Source organism: Ceratocystis lukuohia (genome assembly GCF_044167205.1).
Source record: "Ceratocystis lukuohia strain C4212 chromosome Unknown Supercontig3_pilon, whole genome shotgun sequence".
NCBI lineage: Eukaryota > Fungi > Ascomycota > Sordariomycetes > Microascales > Ceratocystidaceae > Ceratocystis > Ceratocystis lukuohia.
In genome coordinates this window covers 268,356-292,362 of record NW_027263522.1, presented here as the reverse complement: position 1 = coordinate 292,362, position 24,007 = coordinate 268,356, and the positions used below count along the sequence as shown (strand labels likewise).

The 24,007-nt window shown below is 47.6% G+C and overlaps 5 protein-coding genes across 5 annotated transcripts; 2 read left to right on the top strand and 3 right to left on the bottom strand.

Moving 5' to 3' along the window:
* Positions 1 to 2,204: 2,204 nt before the first annotated feature.
* On the top strand, positions 2,205 to 2,825 carry HOO65_030085 (Hsp70 nucleotide exchange factor FES1; the record flags this gene model as incomplete). Its single annotated transcript, XM_071000311.1, has 1 exon — positions 2,205 to 2,825. The coding sequence occupies one exon, from the start codon at positions 2,205 to 2,207 to the stop codon at positions 2,823 to 2,825; it is 621 nt and encodes a 206-aa protein (XP_070859764.1).
* A 400-nt stretch (positions 2,826 to 3,225) lies between these two features.
* HOO65_030084 (mitochondrial 54S ribosomal protein uL5m) lies at positions 3,226 to 4,479 on the bottom strand (the record flags this gene model as incomplete). The annotated part of the gene is made up of 3 exons (XM_071002239.1): positions 3,226 to 3,345; positions 3,422 to 4,103; positions 4,232 to 4,479. 3 exons carry the CDS (start codon positions 4,477 to 4,479, stop codon positions 3,226 to 3,228), a joined length of 1,050 nt encoding a protein of 349 aa, XP_070859763.1.
* Positions 4,480 to 6,067: 1,588 nt separating this feature from the next.
* HOO65_030083 (cysteine proteinase) lies at positions 6,068 to 9,328 on the top strand (the record flags this gene model as incomplete). Its single annotated transcript, XM_071001834.1, has 4 exons — positions 6,068 to 6,178; positions 6,261 to 6,386; positions 6,449 to 6,823; positions 6,899 to 9,328. 4 exons carry the CDS (start codon positions 6,068 to 6,070, stop codon positions 9,326 to 9,328), a joined length of 3,042 nt encoding a protein of 1,013 aa, XP_070859762.1.
* Positions 9,329 to 9,875: 547 nt separating this feature from the next.
* Positions 9,876 to 10,937, bottom strand: HOO65_030082 (WD repeat domain-containing protein 83; the record flags this gene model as incomplete). The annotated part of the gene is made up of 1 exon (XM_071000310.1): positions 9,876 to 10,937. The coding sequence occupies one exon, from the start codon at positions 10,935 to 10,937 to the stop codon at positions 9,876 to 9,878; it is 1,062 nt and encodes a 353-aa protein (XP_070859761.1).
* Positions 10,938 to 11,798: 861 nt separating this feature from the next.
* HOO65_030081 (putative transcriptional regulatory protein) lies at positions 11,799 to 13,629 on the bottom strand (the record flags this gene model as incomplete). The annotated part of the gene is made up of 3 exons (XM_071002058.1): positions 11,799 to 12,013; positions 12,052 to 12,257; positions 12,350 to 13,629. The coding sequence occupies 3 exons, from the start codon at positions 13,627 to 13,629 to the stop codon at positions 11,799 to 11,801; spliced, it is 1,701 nt and encodes a 566-aa protein (XP_070859760.1).
* Between the last annotated feature and the right edge of the window lie 10,378 nt (positions 13,630 to 24,007).

Below are 24,007 nucleotides of genomic sequence, written 5' to 3'. Positions count from 1 at the left end.
TTGGGAAAAAGAGTAACACCAAAAGGACACGATAGCACAGATTGTTCTTCCGGGCAAGTGGGTAGCCAAGGCAGGAAGCAGGCAACTAGAGAAACAACTGGTCCATGCCAAGCTGTGTCTTTGTAGCGGGAGTTACGTGTGTATGTGCCCTGTGATATATACAACCCCAATGGAGCTTTTATTAAGCTGCTGAGTCTAGTCACTGCTGCTTATTCGCCCGTGCTTCTGCCTGGCTACATGCACCGAAAAGAGGAAAGAAAACAAGCCATTCGCAAGGCATCCAAATATCACTATCGGCCAACACGCACGACGGGCACTACGGGGAAAACATGACGTCTTGGCACAACACAAGCTCCTAGACTCGTATAGTGTTGCGTACGCATGTGTTTTGTAGTTTCTTGGTGCAAAAGTTCACCGAAATCCCTATCCATAGCGAATGACTGACAACCCGTCTCCAAAGTTCGCCTTCCTTGATGTGCCTGTTGTATTTGTCCTATCCTTCCCCTCCTCCTCGCCCCCCCCCCCCCTTTCCGTCGAGTCAACAAGGGATTGGGAAGATTGTCATCACAGCACCCTACCTGCCTACCACTATCAAAGCCAGCCTGCCTTCTGCTTTGAAGCTCTGTGCTCTGGTGCGCCATCAGCATTTCTCTCCCCTCTTGATTGATCTAGGAAAATTCGAGGCTTTTACCCAACATGCTGCTAGCTATGCTCTCCTCTGTTGTCCTCTACCTACTTACTACATGCAGCCCAACATTCCCTTCCCCCTTCGCCCCGCCCCATTTCTCCTGCATATGGCTCATGTGCGATCTGTTCTTGAGCTGGAGAAGCCCCACACGCCGTAGTCTCTTCCTAACTTTAGACATCCTGGGTTTCGGTTCCGCGTATTGTGATTGCCAATGCTAAATTGTTAGGTTGTTTGCCGCGCCCTGAGGCTTGTTCTGGTTGGGCGAGAGGTGAACAGGTGAACAGCGGTAATGCGATGCAATCCACACATACTATTATTATATTTGCATGTTGGTAAGTGCATTTACGAGCACCATCTAGTAGCATTAGTTGCAACTGTACTAGTGGCACCCTCTAAGCACGCACCACAAGCTCTTACTCAAGCACACAACCTCACCCATTCCAATACTTCTTTGTAAGGAGCCCAAATATGTGGATTGGCTTGTTTGGTGTCACAACTCGAAGTCAAAGCTTCCCCGTCCTAATCTGCACAAAATTATTAGTCTCCTGCCCGTGGCCGCCGTTGCCCATCTTGAGTTTCATCCCGTGTCATTATACATGTATGAGCGTCTTTAGCATTTCTAAGGCCTACCTTTTCCATCATTCTTGTCTATCTCGCAAGTTCCAAAGCAGCCCAGCCCTTGGCCTGGACTGGAATCTGTCAAGACCCTGCATTCTCGGGCAAGGCGGAAGTCTCTTTTCCCCTTCCCCCTTCCCATCACTTTCTTTTCCCGGGCCCCAAAAGACCTCCTTTGTCAGCGACTAGTATAATGCCAGTTTAATTGAGTCGGATCCGCCATCACCTGTGGCTATGCAGACGTCTTGCGGATTACGACCTGCGGATTACGACCTGCGGATTTTGCGGGCGGCAACACCTACCAAGCTCTGCCTTGTCTGCCGCCTCACTAGAACAGACAGTCGGACTTTAGCTATGAAATAAATGCTGTCTCCAGGCTCTAGAAAAGTTTTGTTTGGACTTGTTCACTAACTGAGACCCTGGTCATATCTATAGTTTAGCGAAATCGGGTGAAGTAACGGTGACGGCTGGCTACGTGGTGGTGAACTGATAGGATCGAAAGTAAATAGACACATGGTTCTATGTATGTTAGGGTTAAGGGTTTGGTAGATTAGTCATATAACACTAAGCCGTATGAAGACATGAAAGCTTCGTGAAGGTTCCAGAACAAGAAACTAACATCACCAATGGTAGAACTAATTTTTTCAGGCGGACATCAGCCAGGGTTAAAGAGAGACAGTTAAACCTGACCTACATTGCATTGCAACTTCAAGCATCTCGTTTCTCAGTTAGCACCTTTCTTGCTCTCAGCTTTTCTCGTTCTTATTTATTCCGCTGATTAACTACGGCAATCGCTGTTATTTGTCGTATCACACAAAAATCTTATCAAACGTCAACTGCTACCCCACCTTTCTTCTAAAACCATATACACGCCATATACACACCACATACACCCATCACCATGAACAACGACAAGAACCTCAACTCACTCCTGAAGTGGAGTATTGAAAACTCAGGTCCAGAGGTCCCCGCTGATAAGCGCACACAGCTTACTCCTGATATTATCGCTTCGCTTATGGGCGGCCCTAGTGATGCCGAGCTCATGAAAGCTGCCATTGAGCTGGTGACCAGCAATGACCCAGAGATCACCGTCGAGTCCAAAGTCACTGCGTTAGACAACTTCGAGCAGCTTATTGAAAGCCTAGACAATGCCAACAACATGGCCAATCTAGGCCTTTGGTCTCCTCTCTTGACTATTCTCAAGTCCCCGGAGCCGGAACTCAGGCGTATGGCGGCCTGGTGTGTTGGTACTGCTGTACAGAACAATGCATCTAGCCAGGAACGCATGCTAGCCTGCGGCGGCATCCCCCCGCTTGTCGAGATGGCCCTGAAAGAGGACGAGGAAAAGAATGTCCGCAAGAAGGCTGTTTACGCTCTAAGCTCGTCGTGCCGCAACTATCAACCTTCTATGAATGTCGTTTTGGAAGAGCTGGCCAAGTATGGAAAGACATACGGAAAGATCAATGCAGAGAATATGGACGAAGTCGATTCTGTTATTCTGCCTCTCAAGGAGGCTATTTAAACAGATACATGTCTTGAAATTGGATGGTATTAGATGGAAATTTGGGATTCTCTTCAAGATGGAGTTTTGGCGTTTTGGGCTCCTACAACTAGAACATAAAACGAACGGGGCATGTCGGATGGATTTTTGCCAAGATAACTATAGCTTAGTGTGAGAACTATCATGAATATCACGATACTTGGGAGCATGGTAAGAATAGACAAAAAGCCAAAAGATAAAACCTATTTTTCACGTCTTTATTCTGCTTGTAGTGAAATATATTCATACAAATGTCTAATAATGTGATATACAAGGCATGAAGACAGTCTCTCTAGTCTTTGTTTGTTTAGAATACACCAGGGCTTAACCTGCCCTATTTCATTGGATTTGCCAGCCTGTATTAAGGGCCTGTTTTCTTTTTTCAAAACTTGCCCGTCATTGGCACACCCAGAGTCTGCATCAGCAATCTTGCCTGGCGATCTGACGTGGCAGTAGTGCGGATCATCACATGAAGACCAGGGATCATCTTGGACGGGAACATCTATAAGTGGTGGATTTTAGTTAGCAATCAATGTCACTATGAGTGTCACTATTTTACGGAAGAGTGAGTCACTTACGTCGTAGTTGACACCAACTTCAGGGAAATGTGCCATATCGGTAGGGTTTAGACCAAATGTTATCGTGCCGCTGCCATCACCCTCACCCTTGATACCAGGCCAATCCTTGATTTTAGGAAACACCAATGTAGCCAGCTTGTCAACAAATTCATACGCCTGGTTACCAAAGATTGTAGTTTTACAGCCACTCAGACTACCTTTTTTGATCTTCCATTGCGATACTTGGTTCTTGATCCAAGTAACCTTTGGCATACGGCCACTGATGGCCATGACAATCGCACGGGATACGGCAAGGTAGCCAGGGTCCATGCCGGCTTGAGGTTGGAAACAGTGAATATGTACTGAGCGGATCTCGGGGATATTGTGAAACTTGATGTCTTTTTCAAGGATAGGCAGGGTTCCGGCACCTCGGGGCCCACGGAGGGGACGATTGGCATGGTACGGAGAGGAGTCATCCCAGGCCCGAAGACGTTCGCGCTCGGGTTTGGCGGGAGTCCCCGGAATGGTGTGTTGGTAGGTAAGAGTTAGGATATCAGAGGAAATGGTGTGCTGGAAGGTTTCCCGTAGGCGGGGGTGATTGAAGGGGCCGGGGATGAAGTCACGTGCAACGGGGTCTGAATGTTTGGGGCTCTGGACGGGATGCAGCGGACCACGATCATACTTGGGAGGATGATACTGGAAGCTATGATACAGTTAGCTAACTATTACCTGCAATATACTTTGAGGGAAACAACCGAGCTTGAAGCTACCCTGATCCTGTGGCATACTCCCCCAGGTCGTTTTATCGCAAAGCTTGATCTCAGAACATACCGTTTGCCAGGAAGCTGGGCCTCGCGGTTTTTAACCCGAGTTTCAGTGTTAAAAGCCTCAATATCAGCCTTCTCGAGGATTGGGGCTGAAAATGACGAATCTGGCTCAATTTCGTTGAGGACATCTCGAGCGGCGACTCTCGAGCTTGATGATAGGCATCTAGCATTGATGGCAGCAACAGTGGCCAATTGCCGTCTTGACACACTGCACATCAGGCCGCGAACAGCCATGAGACCCTCTGAAGCCATTATGACGTTGCAGCGTAGGTAAATTTTCTGATGGGGGCTCGATTTTGACTGAGGCCTAGTACTGGTCGTCACAGGCAAGTCCTCCCTCTCATGCTGGAGGGCCGATTTTTCGCGCCGACTAAGCTGAAATTGAATATTTGCGCCACATGAGGCTGATACGACGCCACATGAAGCTCAGCTTAGAATAAATGCCTGAGGCAGTACCATAGACCCTTGTCACCTGCGAGTCTAGTGCGTTTATTTATAGCTTGTATATCAATGCCACTCTAACAACGAACATTATATGACTGCCTGGCCTTTGAACAAGACTAAACAAGCCCCCAACAACCAATGATGACTATATCATAATCTATTTGGACGCATGCAACAACAGGCAGTGTAGACTACAACTACAAGATTGTCTGTTGGAGAGCTTTGGCTGGCAAAAAGGCAGCAAGAAAACACGTGATGGGTCTAGGCCTAGAGACAAGCTAAATTATACAACTTCCCTAGTATATCGTTGGGGTGATTCTGTGAACGGGGAATACCCGGGGTCTTCAGAGTACCCGGCCCGTTGTAAGTGGAAGTGTTGTGTGCCCATCCATATGTTGAATCATAGTACTTCTTGAGAAACATGGTTCATTGGAAAATTGGCGTTGCAGGAAGAGCAACTACTATTCTTACTAGATGCATTGGCCTGTATAGCTAGTACGTTGCTAAATTCCGGCGGATAAAACTAAGCAGGAAAAGACGAAAAAAGATATCGACTGTTTCGAGCTTGGACACCCCCAAACTGAATGACTATATTTCCCCAGCAGCTTGGCCTATGACGACTTGTTTCCTTTGCATGCAACCAAATAAGGCAATCAAGGCAGTCATCATGCTTTCCTTCCTTCTCTTTTCGTTGACTATGTTTTTAGTAACTGCTGTTTCTGTGCAGAGAGCTTTTTCTTCTCTTCTCCTCTTCTTTTCCCATTTAAAAATCTCCTCTTTTTATTTTCATCCTCTTCTACTTCTTTCTGATCAACTTCTTTTTTTTATTTCATTTTCAAAATACTTATTATTGTGCCCTTACTCTTCTCTTAGAAACTAAGACAGCCTTTTCCTTTCACAATCCTTTTTACTCTTGCTTACGCTGTTATTATTGTTTTTAATTCCGCCCTGACTGTTTTATTTTGCCGTCGATCCTTCGTCCACTGCATTTTCTAACGTTTCGGAGCATCAACTTGTCACTCGTTCATTCGCAGCTGTCCACTGTTTCTCTCTGTATCTCGCTTGGCAGTCTCTACTGTAGCACTTGCTGAATCTTTTCGCCTCCTTAGTTCAATTTATGTTTGATCGGATGTCGGCCTTGCTTCTCTTCAACGGGCCTGAGTCGAACTTGCATACCGATATTGTCGGCTTTTAGTTCTGCAAGGATTAGCAGCAGCACAGCGCCCTTTGGCTCATCGATCTAACTGCTGTGTTGCCCCTCCATCCCTTCCACCTTGAGAACTTTTGCTCTGCTAAAGCTCTGCTGCTGTTGCTACCATTCTCTCGTGTTTTTCTTTTCCCTTTGCCGTTAAAAAAAAACTAAAAATACAGACATATATATATACGCACAACCACAATGAATCGCATGTTTGCATCGCGTACCGAGAAGCGCGACAAAGCATCTCCGGAAAACAAAATCGGCGACAAAGAAGCATCGCCTCGAAAGTCCTCAGAGCAGGGGAACAAGGTACATCATCCGTTGCTATTTGGAGTTAACCCCAACTAGTCTTTATGAAGTTTCTACTGACCTATTACATCCCAATCTCTAGGCTCTGTTAAAATCCTCGACTATGTTCAGCCTGTTTTCGTCAGACAAGCCAGAAAAAAGCGACAAACTGGACAGGCGAGATGTCAAGGTCTTGGAAAAAGCCGCCGAAGATTCAGAGACTTCCAAGGTGAGAATGACCATTTAACATTTAGATACAGTCTTCGAATCTAACAAATCTTTCAACTGTAGATTGCCAGCATACAGGTCCGACTCCAAGAGCTAGGTTTGCCGCCTGCACCACCATGCGTTATTCGAGCTACGATGAAGTCCACGTTTGGAAATAGCAATATCGACAAAACGGTCCGATATCTTCAAGTGCAAAACATGGCGATAAGGGGCGACATACAGCCCTATGACCCCAATATCATCATGCAAGGATGTAGAAACCGCAATGGTGTCACCTGCTACTTAGATGCACTTCTGTTTGCCATGTTCGCCAAGCTGGACGCATTTGAGTACATGCTCCAAGGCGATATTCAAGATGAAAACAAGCGCAACCTTGCTGTGCTGTTACGAGCCTTTGTAACACTGCTGCGGTCTGGAGAGCTGATTCAGCCTGACCTAGTGAGTTTACTCTTCTCAACTCTCATTTCTACCGCCTGGCGATTCTAACCGTGGCTTAAACATTTCTTTTTTTAGGTCGCATTGATCCAAGACTCGCTTGCAAAGTGTGGGTGGGAAGCTGCCAATCGTTGTCAACAGCAGGATACCTCCGAAGCTTTCGGTTTTATCTCCGAAACCCTCGAATTACCCTTGCTGCGTCTCAAAGTAGACCTCTATCACACAGGAAAGAAAGACGATGCGGACCACCGCTTTGTTGAAGAAAGGCTTCTCAACATTGCTGTCCCGTCGCTTGAAGACAACAAGGTGGTTCGTCTTGAAGATTGCCTGATGGAGTACTTCAACGGCCAGGTTGAGGTTCAACGACACAATTCGGATGAGAAAGAGGAAAGTTTGGACGAAAACGAAGCAACAGACCAAACGACAGACGAGCCAGAAAACTGTTCAGATGATAAGAGGATACTTCTTGACACACTAGAAGAGACGCCCACCCAGTCACCCACAATTCGGTCTCCAACGGAAAACATGTCTTCAGAACTTTTTGCTTTGCACAAGTCAATTTCGCACCAATCCCGCCCGTCCATGAGTGCCAGAACCACCGGTGGTTTTAGAAGCCCTAGCGTGGACGGCTCGATTTTAGGGCAAAGAAGGCTGACCTCGCCCATTTGGGATGCATCTAGCTCAGCGGGTGATGAGCGCCCTACCCGCACTCGTTCGATGAGCCTTATGCAGCGTGTCATTGTGGGCGAAGATGGTCGGATGACCCCCACTTCGGTGTCCAACTTATCACCTTCTGACGATCTTGACAACAAAAAGCAAAAGGTTGCCAATGTCATTACCCTACCGGCGTGGCAAGTGTTTCGGTGGATCCCGTGGTTCTCTCCAGACAAGTATGAGCCGAACAGCGACGCGGATCTCATTCGGAATTTCAACCAGAGGCCAGTTATTGGTATCTGTTTGAAGCGGTACCAATACCATGAGGACGGGTCAATAACCAAGATCCACACCGAGGTTGATATACCCGACAGCCTGAGAATGCCTCATATCATCGCGAACGGTGGGGATAGTCTAGATGACAGCAACTGTCTAAGCACCGAGTACAAACTTGTTCTGCAGTCTGTTGTTAGTCACAAAGGCCCCAAGTTTGATGATGGTCATTATGTGTCGCTGGCAAGAGTTGCGCCCAAGATATTGACGGAAAACCGGAGATATGATGCTGATCCTCCTCCCGACTATGAAGAGGCTCAATGGGTCAAATTTGACGACCTGAAGCCTATTGGAGAAAAGGTTCAGCCAGTTGACGATATCAAAAGTGCACTGAAGGCTGAAACTCCATATTTGCTCTTCTATCAGATTGTGCCCACTATGGATGACGATTGCTCCACGCCCACCAGTTCGGGACAGCCACCGTCATATACCGATTCTCGACCCTCTACGTCGTCGAGATGTGGACAGACGGTGGACCTGGAGAAGTCGTTGGGCCAGTTGCCCGTGTCTCCAGGCGCAAACGGCATGGGGTCGGCTATTGAGACTTCTATGAATGTAGATGAGTTGGTGGTGACAGATACAATGGGCTCAGATGCTGAGCCTATTCGTGTCAATATTGAGCGAGTACCAACGCTCTCTGCTGAGAAAATCCCCAACTCAGTCAATATTGAAATCAATCCAGCCAATCTACAACCAGTAGAATCAAAAAAGCCCGCTGTGTCGTACTTTCCAATGTTCTACGAAGCCGAAGCTACACCAGCACAGTCATCTCCCCAGCCGCAACCTTCGTCGCCAGTTCCCCCATCGTCACCCCGTCTATCCTCCGACAGCACGAGACATCGCGTCAGCTTTGATGACAATGAGAAAATGCCTCGAACCAGCGGCCAGTTCAACGACCAAAGCCGGCTAATAGCAGGTAGCCAGAATGATGGCTCAAGCGGTGGTGAGCGTGCGAGCAGCAGTCGCTTCGGGTTTGGCCGTGCAGTAGTTCGCTTCTCTAGAAGCGCCTCACGACACAGTAGGTCTAGTAGCCATTCTGTGCCTCCAGGCGAGGAAAACAGCAACCATGGGCGTTTTTCTTTGGACAGCCGCAAGAGCATCTCCCTGTCGAACATTACTCGCAGTCTAGTCGGCAAGGAAAGCAGGGACTTTTTGCGTGACAAGCAATGTGATGCTACTACATCGCATGTAGCACTGCCATCACTGCCTATCATAGAGTCTCCTACGGCGACTAATCTTAATGCGCACATTGACGTACCTAAGCCACAACACAGCGAGCATCACGAAGAACAAGTCAGTAGCACTGAAACATTACCAAAGTCCAGCGGCGAGAACATGGAAAATGTTGGCCGAGTCAGCGACGTCAGTATTGCCATCGGCGAAGTCGAAAACATGGACACGCCGATGGCTGTTGAGTCGGAGCTAGATGTGTCATCTTCCAAAAAACGGAAACGTCGCGGCAAGAAAAAGGCATCTGGTGGCCATGAACACGATCCTGAGCGACAGTGCCAGGTGATGTGAGTGCTTCTCTTACCTTCTCCGTCGCTCCCAGTGTGTTGAAATTGGCGTGAGCTTGTCTTGGTGACTATGCATTCTGGTTTTCTTCTTGGTCCCTCATCCCTTGTGTTTCGTCCATTCTCTCTCTTCTTGGTCTTGGGGCATGTTTGCCATATCCGTTGATCTCCTCATCTTTCTTCTTCATCCATCTCTCCCCCTGTTAGTTACACGATGCCAACCTTTGATTCCCTTGTTATGATTCACGATCTTGACGTCTTATTTTTTTTTCTTTGTTTCGGATATCCTTTTGCGTGCTCTGGCTGGGTTGACTTTACAGGGGACAACAGATAACCTCTTTGCATTTACTTCTCCGTCCTTCATATGCGGACAACATTTATTTATTCTTTAGAGCGTTCTTGGTATATTTTTGGGATTATTAGATTATGACTTTTATTTACTTGAGCACTGGATACCATGGATAGGCTTCGTTTAGTGAGAACCCATTTCTGTTTTTCATCTTTGCTTTTACAGACCAAAACCAAAACAATATCATTCAAGTCAATCACCGCAATCAGGTGCTGTAAACTGTGACAACTCCCGATGTACCTGCTACACATAGCTGATCGCCCCAGCCATCATCCCTCCATGCGAGGCTGCTAATGATGTTTTTCCGAGTCTTGGGCTTGCCATCGCTCCCTATAATGTTGCGCTTAGCTTGGCTAGGGCCCCATGATACCGAGATCTTCTTGACAACCTTGCCAGAAAGCAAGTCCCAAGCCCAAAGCCGGGCATCGCCGTTAGTGTCTTCTTCTTCGTCTCCGGATACAACGTATTTTTCTTTTCCGCCAAGCAGAGACTGGACTCTGAGGTCTTTGTTGACACGTTCGGAAGTCTCGTATGTTTTCAGACAAGTTCCTTTGTCGCGGTCCATGAGTCGTATCTTCCCGTCCAGTGTAGACGCCAATATTCCGTGGCCATCGCGAGTTGCATCTAGGCTTGTCAAACTACCTCCGATAGCATCAACAAAACAACGAGCCATGCGCAGATCATATCGCCGCAGTCTTCCATCAACACTCGCTGTCCAAATGTCCGTCTCACGCACCGCTAGTGCTGATATGGCATCACGTGCATCTGCAAGTACTTGGATGGGTCGCGACGTCGATGCGGCCTTAAGATCCCAGAGGCGCACGGTGGTATCAAAGCCCGCAGACACAAGGACCGAGTCTCCAGCGCCGGCAAAGGCTACGGCATTGATGCGTGCAGAGTGTCCCTGTTGCGAGCCGCCAAAACGACGCAATGTGGTAGCGCTAGCAACGTCCCAAAGGAACACAAGCCGGTCGCCGCCACCAGAGGCAAAGCGCTCATTATCACTAGAAACGGCGAGACTGAGCACTTCGTAGCCATGCGCACTATAGGTCTGGATCAAGCGCCCGGTCGGTATGCCACTAGAAGCAGTAGATCGAGAGGTTATGGATGAGGAATGGTGGTTGGAGCTAGCGGGTTCGGGGTTGTACAGACGGATGGATCGGTCAGCGGAGCCGGTGAGAATGTAAGTGCCCGGATAGGCGGAGTATGTCAAGGTGTGTACAGGGCCTAGGGAGCGGATCAGAATGTGTTTATCAAGTGATAGCATGACCAGATCCAGGACTACCTACCATTCGAGCCAAGCAGATGAGCCACTGGTCTGTCAGGGAACGCCATCAAGGCTGTAGATCAACTATTCATATTACAGTACTGGCCAGCCGCAGTTCAAGCATGCAGAGATATCGGCTTTCAATGAGGAAGCCGGGATCTTGCAAGAAAATTGTTGTAGGGCACAAGTCGACAGTGAAGCTGGAAGTCAGCCTGGAATTTTTGAGGCAGAATGATAAAAGAGGCTTAATTGAATGGGGGAAATATGATTGGCCGAGGTGAGCTCCTGCTATTGTATCCACTTTTGGGTTGCCAGTTTCACATTACCCGCTGACACCTGCCCCAACTAATTTTGGCAAGTTAGATGGTGTTCGTGTAACAAGAGTTGTGTATATGTTGTGTCACGTGACTGTCATCCAAGATATGGCGACATGTATTACTTGGTGTCCTGGAGCACGGTTCTTCACATAGAGTGGTTATAAGAGGCTTTTGTGAACGAGATGAAAATGCCAGTTGGATATATAGAGCAGCAACAGAAAAAAAACAATACAATAATCCAATATCAAACAGAGTTCCTCCATGAAAACAAAGCTAAATGATGGCTAAACAGAACAACACAAGAAACCCACCCATATTACAAAAAGAAACAGTAGTGACAAACATAAAAAGCAACGCCAAATGCATGCTGGGGAATGAGGTTAAAGGAATTATGCGGCCAAGAATGAAGATCGAACAAAAAGAGGATGCAAAGCTCGATAAAAAGAAGCTGGGACCAGCAGATCTGTACGAAGCCATAAAAGTCGTAACGTGTATAGGTGAAAAGAAATCAAGAAATGACAAGAGTCTCAAAGCTATAGATCAGCTAGACGACACTCATGGTGCGGCCACATACGGGTCCCTCCGGTTCCATGAGGTAGAAGAAAGGGACTCGTGTAGTCTCGGCAAGTCGCGCGAAATATCGCGGACGGGCTGCCACGGCTCGTGGTGCTGCATGTGGCTTAACGAAGAGTGGCCAAACGATGCTGGCTGGTGGTGGTGCTGCGACGGCGGGATCAGCGGTGGCAAGCCCGAGGATGTCTGGGCGTGTTCATATGTATCGTAGCTAGTACGCATACGCTTGTGGGGGGATAGAGGCTCCGGGCTTGCGGGGCGACGAGGGGGTGCCGAAATGTGTGGACGAATGCTTGGGGGGGCCGATGCCGGGGCCGCCGGCAAGGGAGAAGTGGCCTCGGTGGATGGGCGGATGAAATGAATAGCTCTGCGAGAAGAGTCTTCAGTGGATGTTTGGGATGAAGCAGCAACATTGTGGCCACCACGAGGACTACAAAAGAGAGATATTGTTAGCCAAATGAAACAAAGATACCATCCATAATCCCCCCCCCTCCATCTCCAAGCAGGACTCTGGGAACTTACGCATTCTTGAACCGGCACACACGGCCAAACTTATCACATTGCACACAGCGTGGGTAGTCCGGGTCGCACTTGATCTTCTTCTCACGGCACGTGACACAGGCAATGGCTAGGCGCTTGCGCGGCTTTCCAGCCTTGGTCACGCCCCAGTGGGCATTGACAACTTCTCCGTCAATTACGGTCTTGCAGTGCGTGCCATCGTCGTAAAAGTAGCACAGGCCCTCGCCGGGGACCTGTGCGGCCTTGATAAAGCGTGGCAGAAAGTGAGTGCCCGTCCAGATCTTGGGACCAAGGCCTTCCTGAGTGGAGCTAGCGCTGGCGGCAGGGCTGGCATCGGCGGGAGATACAGTAGAGATCCCGTCGGCAGAGGGCTGGACAGAAGCGGTTGAAGCTGATATCTGAGAAGACACAGAGACAGCCGAGATGGAGTGGCGAGGCTCAGTGGAAGAATACTGAAGAGGTGGGCGAGAATGGGAGTGGCTTTGCACCTGCTGATGGCGAGCTTGAGGCGGCGAGTCTCGGCTGAGCAAGTAATCGGGTCTGCTAGACGACGAAGCTGAAGAGTACGAGCGACCACTAGACGACGTGCTGTTTGCGTTGTCATAGCGGTACGGCTCGGGCACATTCGCAGACATGGGCGAAACATGGCTTGAAGAAGGCCGGCCGTTGCTGGCAGGAATGGTAGTGTTGATCGACATGCCTCCATGAGAACCGTGAGATTGATAGTAAGGCGGAGGGGGAGCAGCAGACGTTGAGGGGGTAGCGGACGGTATGTGGTGAGGGCGCTGTTGCGACTGATGCTGCTGCTGATGTCTTTGCTCCGGAGAAGGAGGGCCAGCAAATGAGGGGGCAGCTGACTCAGGGCGGCTAAATGACACATGGGAAAAAAAGCTGGAGATGGGCGGCAGCTGAGGACGAGCAGCCTGCTGTTGGGGACCGGCCTGGTGCACAGAGTGCGACTGGTATGCTGCAGGAGGTGCCAAAGCCCGAGGGGACTGGCTTCTGTGCTGCTCGTGGTGCTTAGACATAGAGGCGGGATGCGAATGAGAAGAGGAAGAAGAAGAGGAAGAAGAAGAAGAGGAGGAGGAAGAGGAATATGAGTAGGCAGACGAGTTCATGGTCTCAGGAGGGGATGACGAGTAGGGAGACGGGTAGCCCTGGAACTTGAACTTTTCACTGCTTCTCCGCGACGAGTAGGACGACAGTGTTGGGCTTATAAGCTCACTCGGCGTATCTGAGGATACAGACTGGCGATAGGAAGAAATAGGACTGTGAAGACCCATTGGAAAGAAGGCAAAGGCAAAGATGAGAAAGCGAGATAGGGAGGAATGACGGGAGAGGACGATGAGAGAAGGGGAGGATTATGTAGTAATAAGCAAGAAAAGGAAGGAATAAAGAATGTGGTAGAGATCAAATCAGGAATAGAGACGCAAGAGCAGAGGACAAAGGCTGTGAAGAAGTCCAAGACATTTCGCGATCATGTCATGAAGGGGAGAGGGGCAAAGGGTGGCGGCTCATCAAAGTTTATATATACTGAGCAGCGCTTTTGCTATTTATCAGACCTCTGATCCAAAGCACACCAATACGCATACGGGCCTTTTCTTATAAGCGACTAGGATGGGATGGGACGGCTTTACTTTAGAAGCAAAGGCCATAATACCGGGAATCAACAACGGGGAGAAAGGAATCCTATTAACTCTTAGGCTACTGCTACTGCTACTGCTACTGCTGCTGCTGCTGCTGCTACTGCTACTGCTGCTACTACTACTTAGCTCCTGGTCCAGCTTGTTTTGCTGTGCCCGTTTCTGGGCAAATCCATCTCGTCACCTTGTATTTTTCCTTCTTCTTTCCTTTTCGCCCAGTCCAGCCCAGCCCAGCCCCGGGCGGAAGAGACACTTTGAGAAGACAACTTGACACTGATTTGACAGGGTGTGTGGTTTCTTCCTGGTTAGTCGGCAGACAAAGAAACCCCAAAGACGAAGGAAATAGGGGAGAACGAGAATGGGGGATTAGTACTAGGACCTAGTCCTAGGAGGATGGGGATGGGGGTGTGCCAAGTTGTTTCTCTTGTCTCGCTTCCTTTCCTTCCTTTCTTTCTTAGCACTCCTTGCAATTGTCGCATGGCATGTTCGCTTGTGCCTTTCCCAGTCCCGGGGGGTCCCTGTGACCCGAGAAAACTGTGGGTGTTCTCCGGCGGGTATTGAGGGGGAGAGAGAAGGGAGGAGGAGACTAGGGCATTTTTATATTAACACGCCATGGAACTAACTAAAAGATAGGGACCCCCCAGTCTCACTGCCCTCTGGCTTAGGGAATAAGCAGGGCAAAGTACCGGGCGGGCGGCATTGAGATTAGGAGAGTCAGAGAGGAAAATACCAGAGCTCTGTTAACCCATAATATAGCCATCATCCTACTGAACCGGCCGGCATAGCAGCATTAAGGGTTACCTACTTATAAGGCCTTGCGGTATGGTGTGCTCCAGGCCCTATTTTTAAGTGTCATCATGCTTCTTTTAAGCCTTGAAGCGGCGGTAAAGGCTGAGACCTGATGTCTTGCTATTCCCTGTTCTTCCATTCCAGAGGAGAATAAATTTTGTTAGAAAGATGGTTCGATTTCTTCCTTTGTCTCTAATTCCTGATTCCCTAGGAAGGGGGGGAGGCACACGGGGAGGAAAAGCCTCCGGGTTTTTAGCAAGCCGGAGATGCTGAACTCTGCCAGAATGACGGTAAGACAAATGCAGAATAAATGCGAAATAAAGCCCGAAAAATAGGGAAGAAAAGGTCTCTAGTAGAGGCAGGTAGGTCGAAGCTTAGCTCTAGCTTTGGTACATTTCAAGCAAAGTTGCTAAAAAAAAAAAAAAAAAAAAAGAAAACGAAAAAAGCTCACCCCCAAAACATCAAAGCACCTTGCAAGAACGGCGGCAGTCTAGCCTCTTCTTCGTTTGCTCTACGATCCCGTTCTCTCGCTCTCTCTGGTCTCTTGTCTCTCCTTGTGTAATGAGCTGAATGGTAACTGATTTGCAGCGAGATATCTCCCTTTTCCCTCACTTTATCTTCTCATGATTCCCCATGCCCCTCTACAGTTTGGCCTTCAGTATAGGCGCCGCAAAGTTCAGCAGAAAGCCGTGCAGTTGGTGAAAACCTAACTTAGCTGCATCTCTGCATCCTCATGCTCATATGCGTGCATGTGCATGCGTTCGAACATAGTATTCATACATACATGCATATACACATACACACTGCACGCTGCACGCTGCACACACTACACACACACACTACGCATATCTTTCTCTCTACTCCCTATGCTTTCCTTGGTCTTAAACCCCTCTACTTCACCCAGCAAGGCATAGGCACATTTCCAAAGAGTTAACCCTAATAGTAGACCGGCTCTAGCCCATCTTGGTCGTGGCCTCCTTTTCCCTGTCTTTTGCAAATACAGCCTCACCCCATCCCCCTTGCCCAGAGAGACCATCTGGCCCAGGCCTAACTCCATACTTAGTCGCCTCCATCTCGGTGTTCGTTTGGTGATCCTGTCCGGGACAAGAGCATCCTGCCAGCCAAGCCATCGAGCCAGGAGGGCTAAGTCGTAATGAGGAAAGCCGAAGCACGAAAAAATAGAGGTCATTTACTTCTCGTTTAGTTCTTTTTCTATCCTCTCGCTCCTGGCGCCTCTTCAATGCATCTTTCACTGCCTCGGTCGTTTTTTCTGTTATTTTATTGTTATTTTATTTTTTATTTTTATTTCTTGGTATCCGCAGTGCGGAATCAATGGAAGCCGGCCATTCTTTCTTTCTTTCTCTTTCTTTAGTAAATGTGGTAGGTCTTCCCCGTTTCACGCTATTTCGGAGATGAAGCCAGGGAAAAGAAAGGAAAGGCCAGAAGCTTGGTCAAGGAAGAAGGAGAGACGAAGGGACTCAGGCCAACAACACAACCCCTCCTATCATCGTTCAGCTTCTAACCATGGTTTTTTCTTTCTTTTTTTTTTTTTTTCCTCTAAGCACTTGCATAGAAATAATGCGTATTTTTAATATAACCTGTCATTTTGTGCTCATTCTCATTTGGGGTTGTCTTGCAGCTGCACCTCCCACCCCCTTTAAAATATTTACGGCCTTAAGAATAAGATATGGCAATGCTTTGTTCTCCACTCCCATGATATGCTAGGCCTCATTTTCGATTTTGACTCTGGATCCGGCTGTTGTAGTTCTCTCGTTCTTTCCCACGGCTCTCCTCATTCCCGCTTGAGTGTTCGTCTTTTTTTTTTCTTGCTTGTGGCGGAATAGGCGTCATGTTTCGAGTGGCACAGCAGCGGAACAAGACCCTTTTTAGGAAGCCAAATATCAACCTCCACAAGTATTTTTTATATATATTTTTTTTTATCCTTTTAGCTTTACACACAAACTACGCAAATAATTACTCGGACCCTTAATCCTAGACACCAAGCCCACGCGGCAGCATAATTTTCTATGTATTTGGCTTGTCCTTTGAGCTTTCGGATATCGCTGGAAGATTCTCGAGACAAAAAGCATAGGATGCCTTTGGGTTACTGGTTCATTGCCATGCTACACAGCACAAAACAGATGACAGCATGGGCCCGTGGTAGGGAAGTGATACAAGAGGGGCCAAAGAAAGACAGGCCAAGCAGGCAAGAAAAAACAAGTATAGTAAGCTGGAGAAAGAGGCAAGGGAAAGGAAAAAAGAAAAAAGCCAAGAGACCAAGAATTTGACCGTCGGGGTGGCTACTTTGTATGGGCCCTAAAAAGCTAAATATCCGTGGTACTTTGTGCTCTGTAGTGCATGTGGAACTTTGTCACAAACGTACTGTAGACACCGAAGCCGAAACAACAAAAGCAGTGAAGTGAAAATCACGGCTTACGAGCAGGGATCGAAAGAATGGAATCACCTCTGGTGAAGTGATGCACTGCTACACTTAGGGGAAGCTGACAAAGAAGAAAGTGGTCACTTGCATGAATGGCTTGTCAGCTTACACATACCTTTCAATCCTTGGCTCTAAACCAGCAATGGCAGTCACGTGTTTGGGTCTGTAAGGTCGGTTTTTTTCTGTTCCTTTTTCAGGATAACTCGCTTCGAAGAGCTTGAAGACAGAAATACGCAGGTCCAGAGATATAATTCGCGCAGGCTTGAAGGCCTGTTAAAGGCTTGTCGTCGCTCTCTCCTTAGGGCAACTGCCCGAGCCGAGTCCTACTCCTTCCTTCTTTTCTATCGTATCGCTCGCTGGAATGGTAATTGCCATGTCAAGTTTCGAGTCCCTCGAGGTCGAGTTCGATCCAAGTTCCAGACTAGGTTTTATGCCATCCTCGCCTTCCTCATCGGGACTGGCACCCAATGATGGAGCAGCTGTTGCCATTTCATCAGACCACCAAGTGGCCAGCCCCATCGAAATAAAGGTAAGAAAAAAGAAAAAAAGAAAATAATATATATATTAAAAGAAAGCAAGACGGTATTTCCCTTTCTGGCGTCGCTTAGAGAGCAGGAGGCTGTTGCTCTTTTTATACATTTTTTTATCTTTATTTTCGTTGTGGCTTTTGTTTGCCTCCTGCATTATACTTGGCCATCCTAGAAATATTATCACATGCCTGGTTTCTTTTTATTATATATTTATTTTATTTGGGCTATCTGTATTATCCCCCCCCCCGTTCTCTTTCCGTCTGTCTCTTGGTATCTCCTCCCTTTTCATTTTTATTTTCGCTGTTTGATTGGCATCCTATATCATTCTTTCTGTTATAGGAACTTCACCCCGACCAGGCTTGGGAGCTGAGCAGTCTTGACGAGGGGAGGGGGTTGAGACGGGTGGGTTATCAACCAGGTGACAAGGTAGAGGAAGAGAAAAAACCCAGAGACATGCAGCGCCTATGGTTGCAGTTACAGTTGTAGCATGTTCAGGTCGTTGGTCGGAAAATCACCTCTGGCAGAGCTACTGTCCGACGAGCGCGCGCCCCAGAAAGCCAAACAGTTTATGTGAATTCCCCTACGTGCGTAAGTAATGCATGTGGTCAGCCCACAGGGCGGATCTAGATTTATTTGACATGGAAACGGATAGCAATCTTCTCTAGGGAGATTGTAGACGGCTAGTTTCCAAGTTCAGAGGACTGTATGTCTCCTGGCAATATGTTTATGGTGTGATGCTATGCTATGTGCTTTTCCTTTAACTGATCCCTTTAGCCTTGGGCTCTTCTTCTTTCTTCTTTCTCCTTGCCTGTCAATCTCTTGTCATCAAAGCAAAGTAAGCACTGCCCTTAACAACTGCCGAGTAGCTCAGGCCAGCCAATCAAATGTAGCTGTTGAAGATCTCTCCCTTTCGATATTCCCTCTGCCTCCCTGCTCTTCCTTTTTTTTATATTTCTTTTCGGCCGCGAAAGAACGAACTAACATGACTCCCGCCTGACAGCCAAGCCAAAGCGAAACCAACCCAGGTGAGCCCCCTAGACCCTAGACCATATAGGCTATCGGCAATTTTCCGCAGAAAGAAGAGAGGGAGAGAGAGAAGGAGAGAGTGTGTGTGAGTGAGAGAAAACAAGGGGCGTGTATTCTCTCTTTCCTTTTCTTCCTCTTTTCTCTCTTTTTGCTTTATCTCTTCTTTCCTTCGGACCTTCGCGCTTTCAGGATGATAGGCTTCTATATTTATTTATATTTTACCCTCATAAACTCCCACCACAAAGCTGCCCTTCCATCTTCACCTGAAGCTTTTTCTCCGAGCGAGACATGGACTGAGTGAAATTACTAAAGCAAAACAAGGCGTTTGTACACCAGCTTCTCGTTGTTGTTGCTGTTGCTCATATTATTACTCGGGATGTTGTCAAATTCGGGAATGGGGTCTTAAATAACTCCGATATGACAAGCCTATCTTAACACAGCAGCCTCACACACACATCTACTCTAGTAATCATAGGGGAAAACCCTAGCTTTGCTACATGAGGAACTATTGCAGGCCCAGCTCAAGCAACACTATAATTTATAAGGCAGGCATAGTGCTCGTGTCATGGCGGCAGAGGATCATCTACTTAGGTCGACCAAAAACGTGGAGTGGGATTCGATTAGTGAATACGCAAGAACAGCAGAACACGAGAACAGCTAGTACCGAGCCCGAGCTGCGGGCTGCGGCAGGAAGGTGAGCATGGCATGTATTCACACATAGTACGATAACGGCAGGTAGAGAAGACCGATAAGCAGCAAGCATGAGAGGGAGGCCTGAGAGTGAGCAAGCCGAGAGTCATGAGACCTAGCGGAGTTCAAGGGGGGGGGAGGGGCAGAACACGATGATTCCTCAAAGCACAAGACCAATTAAAGCATGAAGAGGAGAAAGAGAGAGGGAGAGGGAGGAGGCTGAGACTGCAAACGAAGCAAGAGAAAAGAGCAGGACCAAGCAAGCAGTAGCGTTACAAACCGAGGGAACGGTAATGGGATTGGGGACAAGAAGCAAGATCCGGGCAAATCTTACATGAACGCGTGTCCTTTCTTTGCTATTGCCATTGCTGGTATTTGTTTGTTTGCGTCTGCCGTGCCGGGCTTTTAGCTTTGCTTTTGTGGGTTGGATGATGATGCAATGCAATGGGCCGCTTTGCTTCTTTTGTAAGAGAGACGGAGAGCGGAGGCCATCGAGCAGCCCAGGCCGGTAGGAGGAGCTAACTAAATCAGATCTGCCCGAATTTCGTCACCACCAAGAGAAGAATCACCTTACTATCTTGCCATCATTGAGCAACAGAATTTGCATCTTGGCCTGGCCTGGCCTTTACTCTTTTCTTTTCCTCTCCAGGGTCCGGCTAAGCGTTTTTGGCCTGGACCTTGCTGAGTCCTTCAACTGTTCCGCTCTTTGCACACACGGACCCTCACGACAACGTGGCGTCTCTTCTTTTCTCACTTAATTATTGAATTATTCTTTCCTTATTTCTACTTTATTCCCTTCCTTTGCCCGAGTCTGGTCTCTTGTTGTTGCTATTGTTCGGGGTGGGAGAAGGGGCTTAGACTGGACAGAATACAGTACCCACGCTATCACTTCTATGAACCATGAGATTAGAGCCTTCCTAGTCCCTGTTAGAAGAGAAGGCAGGAATCCGCTTCGAAGAAGGGTTGCATCTGCACATATGAAGCAAAAACAAGAAGTCCTGAGTCTTTCTTCTCCTTCTCTCTGTTTCTCTAGATCTATCTCTCTCTCTCTCTCTCTCTCTCTCTCTCTCTCTCTCTCTCTCTCTCTCTCTCTCTCTCTCTCTCTCTCTCTCTTTCTTTTCCTCTCTCCCCTCTCCCCCCTCTCCCCCCCTCTCTCCCTCCCTCTCTCCGTCTTTTCACTGCCTTTCTTCGTGCTGTGTCTTGCTAACGTCACTAGACTTTCTTGGCGGCCTGGAGAAGGGAATCCTAAGAACAAAAGCAACCCAAGAAATGCCGAAAGAGGAGACAAAAAGAGACAATATCCCCTCTTTCTCCCTATCTTATCCCTCTTCTCTCTCCACATACCATACAGCAATGCACACATCATCACGTCCCTTGTCCTCCCCCCCTTCCTCCCTGTACTGGTCTTTGCTTTCTTCGGACTAGTGCCCGGATAGGAAATTTGTCCAGGGAACGGACATTTTCTTTGAAAACAATGTTTGTCATAGCCACCAGTTGGACAGAGGGTTTTTGCTATAATGGCGGATAAGAACGAAGAGGGGAGGGGGGGCGTGACAGGGACCGGGCCGGTAAGGTGAATCAATAGAGGCTTTGTAGCTGTGGAAGGCTTGGTCAAGCCAACAAGAAGTTGAGAGGATATGACAGAGAAAGGGTGCAACAAGTGGCTGCGGTTACAACGTATTCAAGTACAACAACGAAAGCAAATCGAGGGTGACAAACGGCAGCAAGTATAACAAAGGATAAAAAGGATAGGCGGTTGCAAAGACGTAATTGCAGCACTCTAACTGAACATGGGACGAAAGTAAAATAGTAAAAAAACGCCTCTTCAAGACAGACAGACAGACAGACGGACAATAAACACAATTTTTGGCCCCCGAAACTCAAACTCGAGCCAAAACCTCTCCCTGTTCTCCCTTCCTTAATAGACCAGCCAATCATCTTTGGAGTCCCCTCTTGAACAAAAGAATCACATAATACTTTCCCCTCTTATTCTTTCTTCCCGCCGCCCACGTCTCTATTATTTTCCCAGCCCATATAACAAGGCAAATCCAATCCTAAATCATGCCTGCCTGGCTCGGTAGTTGGGCAAGGGAAAAGAAAAGCCGCTGAAGGGGAGGAGATAACAAGAACCCTGGCAAGCTTGGGAAGGATGGGTGCAAATGGAAAGATGATTTGCTCTTGTAAGCCGTTAGGGTTGCACTCTGCTTACAGAGCTCTGAGCATGGGGTTGAGCATGCTCGCATCGATTCCCTAAATAAGATGTAGATCTACCATAGTAGCATTGTCAAGTCTTGATTATTTCGTGTTGGTGTGGGTTTGCTTGCTTTCTTGGGCCCATTATCCAGGCTGTCTTGTCTGGCTGACTGGGTTGTTTTTCTTTCTATGCTCATTTGCGCTTTCAGCTGTGTAAAAAGGTTAAATTAGGGTCGGCAGAACAAGAGCTTTTCCTCGGGCTTTCGTCTCTTACAATGTATGAAGCCGCTAGCCATGCTACTTCATCTGGACAAGAAACCCTGAAACACGAAACACTGGAGCAGCCAGTCAGCTTGTTGTCCTTCTTCTATCGGGCGTTGAGACACAGGAACACCAAGTTCCTTATTTTCTCCTACTCTTACTATTGCTGCTTTTTATTTATTTTACTTTTCTGTTTTTACTTTATTTTATTTTCCTTTTCACCCTCTTCTTCTCGGGCGGCACTACGAAACGCATGTTTTGTTACGCTGCTGCTCGTATTGAAAGAGAAAGAGAAAATATAGCCATATAAAAAGGAAAATACCATTCAATAAATTGCTGCAGTGCGACGTTGACATGGCTCTCATATTATGTATAGGCAGAGACGCTACATAAGATATATTGCTGCGGGACGGTGACTATTGGGACTGTGGATGCATGCAAAAACCGGACGAGGGAAATAAAGGCCCTATCACGGCATAAAACTGGGGATGGATGCTGGCTTGCTTATTATGATATTATAATGATGGCTTTGCAATGTAAAGTAATGACATCATTGGTTGGGTGGGTACTGTGATTTTATTGGAGTAACAGGACTCGAAGATGACTCGAGGACTCGGGATAAGTCAAGATAGGCAGTTGCTATTAGTAGTGGTATCACTAAATAATCATCCGGTTCGTCTCTTGTCAGTCTCTGTTCTGTGGTTTCTTGTGTTTAGCATCCTTTTTTTTTTTTTTGCTTGTCTCTTATGCCTACTTATCCGTAATTTTGCCCCATTTCTTCCCTTCTTCCCTTCTTTTTTCCTCTTTTCCTCTGTTCCTTTTTATCGTCTTTGCTGCTTGTCTAGTATAATACGTGCTGCTCGCACAGACACCCCTAATGTCACTGTCGATCTCACACGGCACGGCATGTATGCCTAGAAATGGCAAAAAAAGTCAAGAGAAATGATATATTAACAATGTTTTAAGCATGCCTTTGTAACGGACTCTTCGGCTTCTCTTGGTTTTTGGTTTTCCATCTCCTTCCTTTTGTGATGCTGTGATTTTATATCCATTTTTCCTGTCTCTTCCTTTCCTTTTTCTCCTTCCACGTTTCTGGGCTGGGGAGCCTCCTCCTATCTTCCGGCTCTTCTTTCTAGTCCCCTCCTGCCTGCCATGTTCTTTCAATAGTGTCGTTTCGGGTTGTGGTGTGCTGGAGTCGAGGCACGATAAAACTTAGTCTCCTGAGCGAGGAAGCTTTGACACTGCTCTCACGAACAGCATAAACCCCGCTGGACTGGCCTGGCCGATTTGGGCGGAATAACTTTGTCTTGTCACAAATTCCGTTTTTATTGCCACTGACTTATTCTTCGTGTCGTCGCTTCCCCTCTCTTTCTCCTATCCTCTCGGGCAAATGTCCACCGAATAGATAGATGTACGCATGCATCATTTTTTCTCTCTTCTTTCCTGTGGTTCACCCACCCACCTTGGTGTTTTGTTTGTCACCATAACCCACGGAAGTCGCAAGTACCTCTCCAGGTCAAGGTCGAAGCCAAGACCAAGGCCAAGACAAAGCTGTATCAAATAGTGAATGAGATAGAGACAACAGGATGTCTTTCTCCATTTTCCATGCACCATCGGTTCCTCTCCATTGGGTCAGTTTTTCTTTTGTACTATGTGTTGTGATTGTTGCCGTTGTTTTGTGTGTGCGGTGTCTCTCTCCCTTTCTTGTCCCGTCCATCAATTTCCTATTAACAGACACAACAAGGATGTATAAAGGCCATGAGAGCATGGAACTGCATCCTGGTTATATCCCCCCTCTTTCGTAGCAGGCCAGAGTCTAGAATTCGATTTAGTAGGGGACCCTAGTATGATTATTGGGCGGCGGACAGGCAAGCTAGTGGAAAAGAGACAAGAACGACAGAGAGAACAACAGAGAAAAAAACAACTGCAATTGGCTGGCGGCAATATAGCGCAGGAAGGCGAGAAGAACGAAAGGGAAAACAGACGAATCAAAAGAAGGGGTTAAAACACCATGCCGGTTATTTTTCAGGTAACTTTCAAATTTGATGTGTTTGTCTCTTTCAGAAGGTGGGAGGGGGGATACAGCGAG